This window comes from Rhincodon typus, chromosome 6, assembly GCF_021869965.1.
Source record: "Rhincodon typus isolate 14 chromosome 6, sRhiTyp1.1, whole genome shotgun sequence".
Taxonomy (NCBI): domain Eukaryota; kingdom Metazoa; phylum Chordata; class Chondrichthyes; order Orectolobiformes; family Rhincodontidae; genus Rhincodon; species Rhincodon typus.
Genome location: NC_063337.1, coordinates 17,848,643 through 17,862,058, shown reverse-complemented (window position 1 = coordinate 17,862,058; position 13,416 = coordinate 17,848,643). Strand labels below are relative to the sequence as shown.

At 41.8% G+C, this 13,416-nt stretch overlaps 1 protein-coding gene across 1 annotated transcript in view; it reads right to left on the bottom strand.

The window, feature by feature from the left end:
- Positions 1-13,416, bottom strand: part of atp10a (ATPase phospholipid transporting 10A) — a 209,487-nt gene that overhangs the window by 22,922 nt on the left and 173,149 nt on the right. Inside the window, exons 13-15 of the mRNA XM_048597761.1 lie at positions 7,903-8,087; positions 5,161-5,491; positions 3,706-3,782 (exon numbers count right to left, since the gene is read on the bottom strand). Coding sequence (XP_048453718.1) covers positions 3,706-3,782; positions 5,161-5,491; positions 7,903-8,087 — 593 coding nt within the window. The remainder of the gene's footprint in view (positions 1-3,705; positions 3,783-5,160; positions 5,492-7,902; positions 8,088-13,416) is intronic.

The window sequence follows — 13,416 nt, the reverse complement described above, 5'->3', positions numbered from 1 at the left end:
ATGAACACACAGCCCATGCTCCACGATGCTTCATAGAGAAGAAGACTGAACAACAAGAAAGAGGAGTGTGGTCAATGAGATGGGTTTAAATGAAATGTCCTACAAACGAATGGAAGGTTTAGAGTCAAAACAGCACAGGAGGAGGTCATTGGCCCATCGTTTTCCATGATGTCTCGATCTAGTTTAATGTGCCCATCCCGTTCTGCCTCAAGCTTGCTTCCTTTCATCAAGCATTCCACTTCCTTTTGAAATCAGTGAGTAAGACATTCCGAAATGGAAGTCTCAGGGAGCTAAGCGTGTGGAGTGAAGGAAGAAGGCAAAGCATGACATAAGGTCAAACGAAAGGAATAGAGGGTAAGGCTGTAGGGGGTTATTGACATAGGATGAGGTCATGACTGCTTTAAGGCGTGCATTTAAGATTTTGGCTAGAGGTGGAAAGCTGGCTGAAAGCTAACAGAGGTCAGTAAGGATGGGAATGATGGTCAAGCAGCATGTATAACAGGCTGCAAGATATTAACAGACACTGGGGACTTGGCCACGAGAGAATGAAATGAGTCGAGCTAAGGGATCATAAAGGCATTGATGAGCATTTCAGTGGCAGATACACTGAGGCAGAGCAATTTGGGCAGACACCAAGGCTGCAAACAAGTTTGGTTCCACCTGGGACAGTGGCTGGGGGAGGGGTATGGATTTGGTGACAGGAGCACCAAGCTTGATAAGGGACAAAGATGACAGTCTCCTAATGTTTAAGTACATGAGACTTCAGCTCACCTATAACTGGTTGACAGTTCCACAGTTTCTAAATATAGAGATGGTGCAGGGGAAGAGGTGGGGGCAGGAAGGACCCGATTTCTGCATAGAAAGTTGTCACCAAAAGACAACATCGTGATGATGAAGAGCAGGAATAAGTCTTTCACATACTTGTCAGTTAACAGTGCAGGGGTGGGAGCTGTAAATTTATAGACAAGAAAAGCTCTGAAACATAGAAGGCAGAAATGTCACAAACCTGAAACAGGTTAACCACACAAATCAACAGTTGATATAGAATGAAAACATAAGGAGCAGGAGCAGGATTAAGCCAGTCTGCACCTTGAGTCTGTTCCACTATTCAAGCCCATTGGGGCTGATCTGATCTTGGCCTCAGCTTCATTTTCCTATCCACTTCCCCAGAACCACTAACACCCTGGTGAATCAAAAATTACAACGCAGTACGTTCAAGGACCCAGCCTCTACTGCTCTTTGTCTTAAAGGGAGACATGTTATTTTTAAACTGTGCTCCCAGTTCTCAATTGCCTCAGACTAGGGGAAACATCCTCTCAGCATCTACCCTGGCAAGCCACTCCAGAATTCTGTCTCAATAAAACCACGTCACGTTCTTCCAAAATCTGAATACTTAAGGCCCAATACGTAGTATAACCATTGCGAATTGTTGCTAAAAGCATTGTCCAGTAATGTCTTGAACGCTATTGACCAAAATCCAGATGTGGTCCTTTGCCTCAAGGAACAACTTGATCTGAGTCAGGGTGGCAGAAAGCAGGTTATAATTGACTTCACTGTCCTAGGGTGTTGTTAGCCACTGGGTATGAAAACTGGTTAGTTATTTGGCCCATCGATTTTGGGCTGTCTCTTGTGAAAAGCAATCCATTTAGTTACACCCCCCAGCGCGATCCCTGCGACTTGTTTTGTCTTCAAAAATTGAAGGACAATATGTGGCCCATAACTGGACTTCATTTCCGAACACAGCCAGTGCTCGACTGAACTGGTGCTGATGATACATTGCTGACTGGGGCAAGGAGGGAGAGAAAAATGGAAATCTGGTGGCTCCTCAATAAAGCTGAATTGCGTTGGTAAAAGGCGAGGGAGTCAAGCCTGGGGACAGTCCAAGGGGGATTGGTGCTATGACACATTTGGAAAAGTTGCTTGCTCTCATTTCTGGCCCTTCAACCTCTACTCAGTCTTTAGGAGACTCCTGTCTATTTTGGAGCTGTAAAACTAACCACTTAAATCCAGAGATAGCAGTAACTCCTTTATTCTTTATTCATTCACAGGATGAGGGCATTGCTGGCTAGGCAACATTTATTGCCCATCTCTAATTGCCCAGAGTCAACCGCATTGCTGTGGGTCTGGAGTCATATGTAGGCCAGACCAGGTAAGGATGGCAGTTTCCTTCTCTAAAGGACATTAGTGAACCTGGTGGGTTTTTCCAACAATGAATTCATGGTCATCATTAGATTCTTAATTCCAGATATTTTGTTGAATTCAAATTCCACCATCTGCCATGGCGGGATTCAACCCGGGTCCCCAGAACATTACCTGGGTCTCTGGATTAACAGACCAACGATAATACCACTAGGCCATCACCTCCCTGATTGCAGAGGCTGGAGTCAGAAATAACAAAATGTGGTGTCGGAGGAACACAGCAGGCCAGGCAGCATCAGAGGAACAGGAAAGCTGACCCTTCTTTAGAAAATATTTTCTGAAGAAGGGTCAGCTTTCCTGTTGCTGTGATGCTGCCTGCCTGCTGTGTTCCTCCAGCTCCACACTTTGTTATCACTTAAGTCCAGACCTGCTTGTAAAATGGTACTGGGAGGATCTTGGGTTCAAATTTACGACAATTTATTTTTAAAAATTTGCTCAAGTCACAAAAAAAAGCTGGGCATTAGGCAGATAAAATCCACACTTGTTACAAAATGACTCACATACTGACACTGTAGCTTTCTGGTGCTGAAATATCATGGCATGCAGTCTGACCTCCTGCCACTTAATGAAATCATATTTAAATTCTGACACGTTCATTAAACTGTCAATGGGTAGATGCATGAAGAACTCCTAGGTGTACACATTGAGCCTTAATTATTTCTAACAGATGAGAATCTTTTAGTGAATAAACGTGGAAATGAAGGGCACATTAATAAACATCAGTTGCTGTGGCAAGCAGAGCCTACTTAGATCTGACCTGATATAAAAAATAATTGGACGTGCAGCTGTCCTAACAAATTGTCAATGGTTGATAAATGCGCTATTCAGAATGGACTTGAACTGTATTGACCAACAGGTTTCAGATCTGGTTCCCTGACTCAAGGTAGCAGAAAGCACGTTAAAATTGACTTCATTGTCCCTGGGCTATGCAGGAGTTGAGCAAGCAGTCTGAAAACTGTGTGACATGGATGAAGATACATTTGGCTATGACATATCCCATTGTTAAATAACTCATTTTTGTTCAAGGCTATACACATACATGGACTGCTGGTGAGTGTGTTATTAGCTGTTACAGCCCTCAGGTCTTAATTCCCTTCCAAAACCTTTCTGTCCCCATCCCCATTGATAAAAGCCACCACTCTCGCCTGGATTTGAGTCACTGACTTAATATCCCATGTGATTCAATGTCAAATTTCACCCCCTAACAGTATTCCTGTGAACCCCCACAGGTATGCTTTGAAAAAGATGCTATATAAATGCAAGCTGTCCCTGGGGCAGAGTAATGGAAGTACTGCTGGTGTTTACAGAATAGTGTGTCAGTACTTTCAAGAACAGGGAGAAAGGACACTATAACACACTGTCTAAAGCAGGATATTTATATCAGCACTGACAGAGGCACCTTCAAAGGTTCTCTTGCCACTCCATCAATCTACCGAAACACATGGCATCGAATCATTTGCGTATTTATGGAAACAGTGACAGGAAATGCGATGACAGTACAATTACCTGCATTCCTTCCTGGCCAGAGATTCCCACTCCAACATCAGCAACCTGGATCATGCTCACATCATTAGCCCCATCTCCTGCAGTTAATGAGGAAACAAGCAGTAATAATGTGTTGCCTTGCCACCTTTGTGCCAGCCAGTCACAATTAAGCTGAGTGATGACTTCAAGTTCACCGACAGAAAACCAAGTGCAATACACCGAAGCAATGGTACCACAGAAGTGGTGGATAACTTAGCTGATTTTCTTTGTTACAGAAGCACAGCTCACTTCTTGACGGATTTTGCAAAGGCCCAATGCTAGTAACTTCTAACTCCCTGCATACATAGGGGCCTCTGCAGACTGCAAGATTTTTAAAAAATTATTCATTCACGGGATGAGGGTGTCGCTGGCTAGGCAACATTTATTGCCCATCCCTAATTGACCAGAGGGCAGTTAAGAGTCAACCACATTACTGTGGATTTGGAATCACATGTAGGCCAGACCAGGTAAGGATGGTGGGTTCTTTCCCTAAGGGACATTAGTGAACCAGATGGGTTTTTCCAACAATTGACAATGGACTCACAGTCATCATTAGATTCTTAATTCCAGATATTCATTGAATTCAAATTCCACCATCTTGCTGTGGCGGAATTTGAACCTGGGTCCCCAGAACATTATCTGGGTCTCTGGATTAACAGTCTAGCGATAATACCACTAGGCCATCGCCTCCCCCATTATTAGGATACATCATACAGTTAATAGCTTTGAAGAGCTCCTGCTCTCCCTTTCAATGCAATTATTTTGGCTGTGAAATGTGGAACTTTCTGAACACTCTGTGCTCTGTCCCTCCCTTCAGGTTACAGGACCTGCGTTGTAAACACAAAACGTACATCCTTTCTGGTACCTATCGGATCCAAAATGATACTGGGGATAAAAGCGTTATATTACGAGAGGAGACTGCATGGAGGAGACTTGTGCTCCATTCAGTATGGAGCATTATGGGCTGCCAAATTGATGATTAAAGGTTTTGACAAGATAAGTAGGGAGAAATTATTTCCTTCAGTCCAGAGCTGAAATTAAAAGGAAAAGCCATGCTATTCATGAGAAATGTCGATAAGTACTTCTGTACACAGAGCTTGAGGGGGAAGAAAGGTCATGGGACTCAAGACGCTAACTCTGCTTTCTCTCCACTGATGCTGCCAGACCTGCTGAGTTTCTCCAGCAATTGTCAGAGCAGAAACATTGACTCTGTTTCTCTCCACAGAGACTGCCTGAATGGTTTCAGCAAGTTCTGTTTTGATACTCATCTTCCTTGCTTAATTAGATTTCAACCTCAGTATATATTGGAAATAGAGCTTCTTTGGTTCATGCTTTAATATCTTGATCTTCGAAATGGAGATATTTGAAATGATATTTAGACAGTGTGTAGTGACCCAATACATAACAGCATGCTGATGGAAATAAATGTGCACTTGCCTATTGCCAAGGTCATAACTTTTAGCTTATCTCGGACCAGTTTAACCACCATGCTTTTCTGTAATGGCGTCGAGCGACAGCATAACACCGAGCGGCAACTTTGAGCCAATGCAAGAAATTTGTCCTCTAATGTCTTTTCCAACGCAAAGGTTAGAGTCTTTCCATCGATGACCAAGCTGAAGTTGGCTCGCAGGGTGGGAGAGCTCACTGAAGTCCTATTTGAAGGGATAAAGTCAACTGATGTATTTTGAGCCACATTGAACCGATTGTTCTGAGGACTCTTTGATTCAATGTAGTTCAAGCACTGTTCCAGCAAAGCAGCACAGGCTTCCTGTTGAAAGATATTAATGTGATTAGACAAGTGAATAACCAGACACATAGCAAAGATAATGACAAGGGTACCTTTCCCCCCTGTCTGTCAGCTTCTGTACTGAGTTCAGAAATATTGAAATGTCCTCTTCTCTTTTAAAAAGGTGATCTCTTTGAAACATATAGGATTCTTAAGGAAGTTGACAGGGTAAACGCTGAGAGGTTGCTTCTCCTCATGGGAGAGTCTTGCACAACACGGCATAGTTTCAGAATAAAGGGATGTCAATTTAAGACTGAGATGAGGGAGAATTTCTTCTCTCAGAGGGTTGAGTGTCTTTGGAATTCCTTGGCACAAAGAACTATGGGGCAAGTGTCCTTATGTAGATTTATGACTGAGATAAATAGATTCTTGAACAGTAGGGGAATCGAGGGCTGTGGGGAAAATGCAGGAAAGTGGATGTGAGGAATGTTGATTGAGTCACGATTCCATTGAATGGTAGAACAGGCCTGAGGGGTATATTCTGTTCCAATTTCTAATGGACTTTATCATCTTATTCTATCTAGGAATTCTTCACAACTGAGTACGGACTGATTACGAGAATGTAATTAGCTTCCATCTGTGCCCCCCACCCCCGCAACCAACCCTTATCACAGTGATAAATAAAGGCTCCATGTTTGCAGGTTTGCACAATCAACAGCAATCTACAACAGGAAGAATGGGGGTCAGTTAGCTCAGTTGGCTGGATGGCTGGTATGTGATGCAGAGTGACGCCAACTGTGTGGGTTCAAGCTGAATGTCCCATCTTATCAACCTCACCCCTCGCCTGAGGTGTAGTGACCCTCAGCTTAAACTCACCACCAGGCATCCCTCTGTAACGAGAGAGCAGCTGTATGGAACTGTGACATGGCCATTACTTTTTGCAACAGACGGGACTGAAAATAGGTGCAACTGGATGAAGAAAAATCTATTCAACTTCTTAAAATCACTTGATTCCTTAGGTCTATGTACAGGAAGAATTGCTCATTATTTGATTTCAGTCACAAATTTAAGCACCTCTTTATTTTAAAGAACACGTTAAACTAGTGGTCTATCTCGTAGTTTACAAACAATATTTATGTTACTGACACTTCATGTCACATTTAAGTTGGAGGCTACCTTGGAGTTTAATTGTACAAAACAGCTATCATCTCCTGATTTAGCATCACTATCTTTTCACCATTTATTCATTCATTTTGTTCTTAGAACATTGTGTAAGAATCACACATGGCTAACTGGGTGCTTTTCAACGAGAACAGATTTGCCTGCTGCTTTTAATTCCCTGTTTTAAGACCAACAAGAATAATTTCTCTTGATCTCTTTTGGGTTCCCAATACCTTACATTTTGGCTGCGAAGCGTTTTGATATTGGAGCCAACGGTAAAAAAAAATTCAAGATTTGTCAAAGCCTTCCCCGTATGGTTTCACAGAAGTTTGTAGATCAGTGACAGATAGCTGAAGAAACATTTGTCAGATTTATTTATTCTGAAATCCTTGGCGAATGCTGTTGTGAAAAGATGCTCAATATTTTAGGTCCTGCACACGGAGGTTCCTTCTGCTGGAACTTACAATAACACCTTGACTATTCACTCTTCTGTTATCTACATAGGGTCAATGGGAGTTGTGATTTTGAATCAGATTAAAACACTTAATTGTTGCACTATAATTTCAGGCTTATGCGCTTTGGGTCTTGCCTTTGGTCGCTGATTATCCACAGGATGATAGAAAAAGTAGAGTCCCCTCTATTATAAGCAGGTAATTAATGCTCCACTTATTCAAACCAAAAAGTGCTTTTTGATTTTCTGTTTACAGCATGGATCTGTACACATCTTCATGTATGCTGTCCATCAAGACCAACGAATTTAGATCTCGCAAATTTATTTACTGAGCACTAAGCATTCCATGAAGTGTTCACTGGTGATTTAATCCCACCAAATACTAATCCAAATGCTGCTTCCTAAATAAACTTGCACCTTTAGCTGCCAAGATCTTAACCTCAAAATGAAATAATTGCAAGGCAGGAATCATGCTTACTATCTGCAAAAGAAAACCTTCTCAGCATTCAGGCAGCCTTTACTTTACAGCCTTCATTAGACCGATACCCCACAGATTCTGAGACTTGTAAGCTAGAATTGATAGGATCGATGAGAATCGGACAGGTTTCCAATATTTACGGCTACCTCTCCCATTCATCTTTTTCTCCTGTTATGGTGAAAACATTGCGAATGCTCTCAGGAAGAGATGGTTAAAAATATAAATTACAATCCTGCTAAACTGGAGCGTTTATAATAAATGGATGAGACATTTGCTTTCATGGTTTTTCAGGTTACGAGAATGGTGTCAGTTGGATAAAAGCTGTACAGAGGCTGCAGATTTTGCAGGTGAAATAGTGCTCACCTGCGATTCAGCATTCAAGGTGAGAATCTCCTCATCGTGACCCAGGAGCTTGCAGGCATAAGCAATATTGACTGCTGTTTCCTGTTTGTCCCCAGTCAGAACCCATATCTGTAAAGCAGCTCTTCGTAAATTTGAGATTGTTTCGGGAACGCCATCCTGCAAACGGTCTTCAATACCAGTTGCACCTAGAAAAATAATAGGGAATGATATAGCAATGAGAAAACTTACAATATTTTGGAGGTGGAATGCTTTAGGCTTAATACTGTAATTATCAAAACTGATCCATAAATGTCCAAACATGGCTAAGGATCAATTCTGTTTTGAAGAAGGGTCACTCGACTTGAAAAATTAGTTCTCTGTTTTTTCCCAAGCCGAATCCACTGGGCATCATGCCAGTGTGGTAACACCACAGGGATGTTGCCATTTTCCCAACATAAAAGCACAAGAAACACAAGCAGCAATAGGGCTTTTGGCCCTTCGAGCCTGCCTTGCCATTCAATCTAATCGGAACTGATCTTCCACTTCAACTTGGATTCCTTTGCTGTCCCCAATATTCCTCAACTCCTTTGGTATCTAAGAATCTATCAATCCTTGTATTATTACACTGACAGCACTTTGGGGATGAGAATTCGAAAGATCCTCAAAAGAATTCTCATAATCTGAGCCCTGACTTCTTACTCTGAGAGGGTAACTCTCCAGTTCTTCGTCCTCCGAGATCCTAGCATTTATGCTATTAAATCCTTTAAGAATTACAGCAATATTTCCATGACATTACCTCTCAGTCTTCTAAACTTCAGCTTAGACTTCTTTACTCCTTTGTCATAATGGCTAACAGACTACTTCTTTTCCCAACTGCTTGCTACACCAGCATGCTAACCTTGTGATTCCTATTCATCAACACAGAGGTCGCTCTCAAGAACACTTTGCATTTCTCTCACCGTTCAAAAATTATCCTGCTTTTCTATTTTTCTTCAAAAGTGATGACTTCACACTTCATCATACCATCCTCTGTGACATTTTTGCTTGTTTGCTTAGCCTGTCTACATCTCTATGCAGTCTCTTTGTGCTCTCTTCAAAACTTAATTTTCCAACTGGCTTTTTAATTGCATTTGCAAACTTGGGACACATTATACTCCTGTTCTTCATCAAAGTCAATCATGAATATCGTAAACAGCAGAGGCCCAGTACCGATCCTTGCTGTACCTAGCTCATTGTAGACTGAAAACACACAAAAAAAGCTCTATTTACTCCTGTAGAGATAGTAAGAACTGCTGATTCTGGAGTCAGAGATAACACAGTGTGTATCTGAAGGAACACATCAGGAGTAGCACCTCTGATGCTGCCTGGCCTGCTGTGTTCCTCCAGCTCCACACTGTGTTAACTCTATTTACTCCTGCTTCTGTTTTCTGTTTTTTAACCAATCTTCAATCCATGCTGATTTATTACCCTGAACTCCTACAAGCCCTAATATCGCATAATAACCTCCTGTAGAGCATATTTGTGAATGTTTTTTAAAAATCTAAACACACTTCATCTATTGGTTCCCCTACCCTCCCAATTAGAGCTACTAACAGATCATTCAAACACAATTATCTCTTTTATAAATATGTGCTGACTGCATTATGATAGTTTTTTAAATTTACTTGTGGTACGTGGGCATTGCCAGCTGGACCAGCATTTATCATCCGTCCTTAGTTGCCCTTGGTAAGGTGGCGGTGAGCTACTTTCTTGAACCACTGCAGTCCATACTTTAATTGTTCTATTACCTCATCGCTAGCTACCACTGATGTTGGGCTATATGGCCTACAGTTCTCCCATTACCCTCTCCCTTTTTGAACACTGGGATTACGTTTGCTTCTTTCAAATCCGGCTATTCTGGGATCTAGCGAAAGCTGAAATGTGAAGGAATTAGTGGTTGCATTACTGGGAAGCCCTGCAATTCTCTAAGAGTCCTGCTGAAAAGTTAACAGATACAACGATCTGTGCAAAACACTGGCAGAGCTAAATTGAAGAATCAGATGTGACACTAACTCAGTTTTTTTTAAACCAGAAGTTATACACAACTGCTGACTCATTAAGAGGTCAGTTGTTTTGCTTAATTGACACTTATAAAATTACTCAAAAGACCTGCTGACCTACAGAACTGACACAGAGTGGTTCAGATGACACAAATTGCAAGGACAAGAGTTTAAGAATGCATATCACCCTCTAAACTCACGTGTGTACTTGTGAACTTGACCACACTCTCATCCACCTTCCATTATTTTGAAAAGTATTATCGGGCTCTAAAAAGGATGATTTTTTTTTCCCTTTACTGGAATTCCGAAACTACATCAATGATGCAAACCTTCCCAAATCATCTACCACCATCATGGCAGATGTGATTGATCACATAAACATTTCATGTGACTATATTTTTAAAAAAAGATGCAGATTTTACTGCAAAAATAGATGTGTTGTCAAAAGGGGGGAACATTTAACCGAAAAAGGTAGCAGCTTAGGCCCAATGTTCCAGTGATATGGGCTTAATCCCCATTCTGGCAGCTGGGATTTAACATCAAAATAATACATTCGAATTGTAAGCTAACGATGACTACAATACTATTGTTCATTGTTATGAAAACACCACAGGTTCACAAATACCCTTCAAGGAAGGAAGCATGGCATCTTTACCTGATCTGGCTAACGTGTAACTCCAGATCCACAGCGATGTGGTTGACTTGTAACTACCCTTAGCTAAAATGACCCAGCAAGCCACTCAGTTCAAGGGCAAATAGGGATGGGAAACAAATATTGGCATTGCCAGCATGCCTACATCCGATGAAACAATAAAGAACTCACCTGCAATAATCTTTCATTTTCCTCTGATTTCAGAGGTACTACTGGAGGATTGGAGACTCGTAAACATTACAACTGAAACAGAGGCAGGTATTCCCTTATCGAGTCCCCCTTTATTTACACGTGGAGAGTCCTTGACACTGATCCAGCTCCCTCAGAGCCAGCTCTCAGAGTGAACAGGATGTCTGACATGCCTATACTTATTTGTCGGTCACAGCTCTCTGACTGGACCAGATTAACAGCCCCCTTCAGAGAACTCATATTCTGTGAGGTCCACCAGGCTGACCTTGTTACAATCATTAGAACGTCCTTGTTAAAAGAGGTTGTATAGGTACGCACAACAATTACAGACCAGTCAGGTTAACTTTGATGGTAGGGGAAGCTCTATAGGATAGAATTAATAGTCGCACGGAAATAAACCGCATTGATTTGAAGAGTCAGCATGGATTCATTAAGGCAAAATCATGTTTAACTTGGGAGAATGCTGTGAATTGAAGAGATTAATTTATCCTTTTTCTTTAAGGAGAGGTTTTAAGGCAGAGGCGCTGTACTGTCTAGTTGGAATAAACAGCTTGTGAGGCCTTGGGGTTTCTATAAAAGAGTTGTAACAATAGAAGCAGCCTGGCTGGGTGTGGCCAGCTCTCACAGACCAAGGTTTCTAGTTTTTATGAGTTTCAGCATCAGTTGCTGTTGCAGTAAAGGTCTCCTGAGTTTTCACTTGATATTCTCTCTCTTTCTCTCTCTCTTTGCTGCTGGATTGCATGTGAGAAAATCGGATTTCTGAATTTGCCTTCTTGCCAAGGGGTATGTTTACGGAATGTTAGTATATTGGAACAGTTAATTAGTAATCGCTACCGTGTCTATTATTCTGTTAAGTTTTCCAATAGAGTTGTTATTCCAAGTTCTTCTTTCTTTTGTTGAATTTCAACTACAGTGTTTGAATAAATTGTGTTTTGCTTGACGTTGAGTAGTTTGACAGTCGCATTGAATCTGGAACACAGCATGTTACATTTGCCTTTAAAATAAGAAAAAGTTAGGTCTAGGCTACCTTCTTAAAATATTTTGAGGGCATCTTGTCTGGTTCATAACAAACTAACTTGTCGAACTTCTTAAAGTGATAACAGTGAGGGTTAATGAGGATAATGCTATTGATGTGGACTGCTAAAAGGCTTTTGATACAGTTCCACACAACAGACTTATGAGGAAAATTATAGGCCATGAAATAAAAGAGAGGGTAGCAGTGTAGATACAAAATTGGCTGAGTGATAGGAAACAGAGTGAAGGCCAATGTGTATTTTTTGGCTGGAGGAAGTTTTACAGAGAGGAATTCCTCAGAGGTTGGTCTTGAGACCCTTGTTTTTCCTTCTGTCTCGAAATGATCTAAATGTTGGCTTGAGAGGACATTTTCAAAGTTTGCAGAAAACACTAGATGTGGGTGAATTATAAACTGAGGAGGATGGTACAGAATTTCAAAAGGACGTTGAGTTATTGGTGGAGTGGACAGATAGGTGACAAATGTGAATCAATGTGGAGAAGTATGAACAGATGCACAATACTACAAAGAACATGGAGAGAGGGAATAACAAACAGGTACAAATCAAAAGGCTACACAGCAGCAGAGAGACCTGTGTGTAGAAATAAAAAGAACAGGAAGGGCAGCAGGTCATTTGGTCCTTCAAGTCTATTTCACCATTCAATACAATCATGGCTGATCCTCCATCACAATGCTATATTCCCCCTTTCCCCCTGTACCCTTTAATATCTAAACATTTATCAATCTCTTTCTTGAATATATTCTATGACTTGGCCTGTACAGCCCTCTATGGTAGCAAATTCCGCAGGTTCACCACTCTTCGAGTGATGGAATGTTTCCTTGTATGTTTTATCCTGAGCCTGGTTCTAGTCAAAACACCCTTTCTGCATCTAGTCTGACTAGTCCTGGATATGTCATTAAAACATCATTAAAGCTGGAAGGACAGATAGACAGCTGTTATAAAATGTACAATATTCTAGACTTCATTAACAGGAGCATAGGTATAAGAGTAAGCAGGCTATGATGAACTTATACAAGATGACAAAAAATGCTAGAAATCACAGTGGGTCAGGCAGCATCGATGGAGAGAGAGTAAGCTAACGTTTCAAGTGTACATAACTCTTCACTGAGCTGATATGAAGAGTGGAGGGTGCACCATGTGGACTTAATATTGGAACATCCATTATTTTTAGAAAATCCTTTCATTGTCATGTGCGTTCAATATAAAATACAATGAAAAGTGTGAACTGTTGCCCATACATGGGCGCCATTCACAGAATAAAATGAAAGAAATAATTTAAAGGGAGTCCAACTTTTCCTTCTCTGCTGCTACAGCATACCGTCATCACAGACCGGCTCCGGACTTCCCAGCCACACTATGGCACTGAGAGAGTGTCCCGCTCCGGACTTCCCAGCCACACCACAGCACTGAGAGAGTGTCCCGCTCCGGACGTCCCAGCCACACCATGACACTGAGAGAGTGTCCCGCTCCGGGCTACACCAGCACACACCATGGCACTGAGAGAGTGTCCTGCTCCGGGCTACACCAGCTCACACCATGGCACTGAGAGAGTGTCCCGCTCCGGGCTACACCAGCTCACACCATGGCACTGAGAGAGTGTCCCGCTCCGGGCTACACCAGC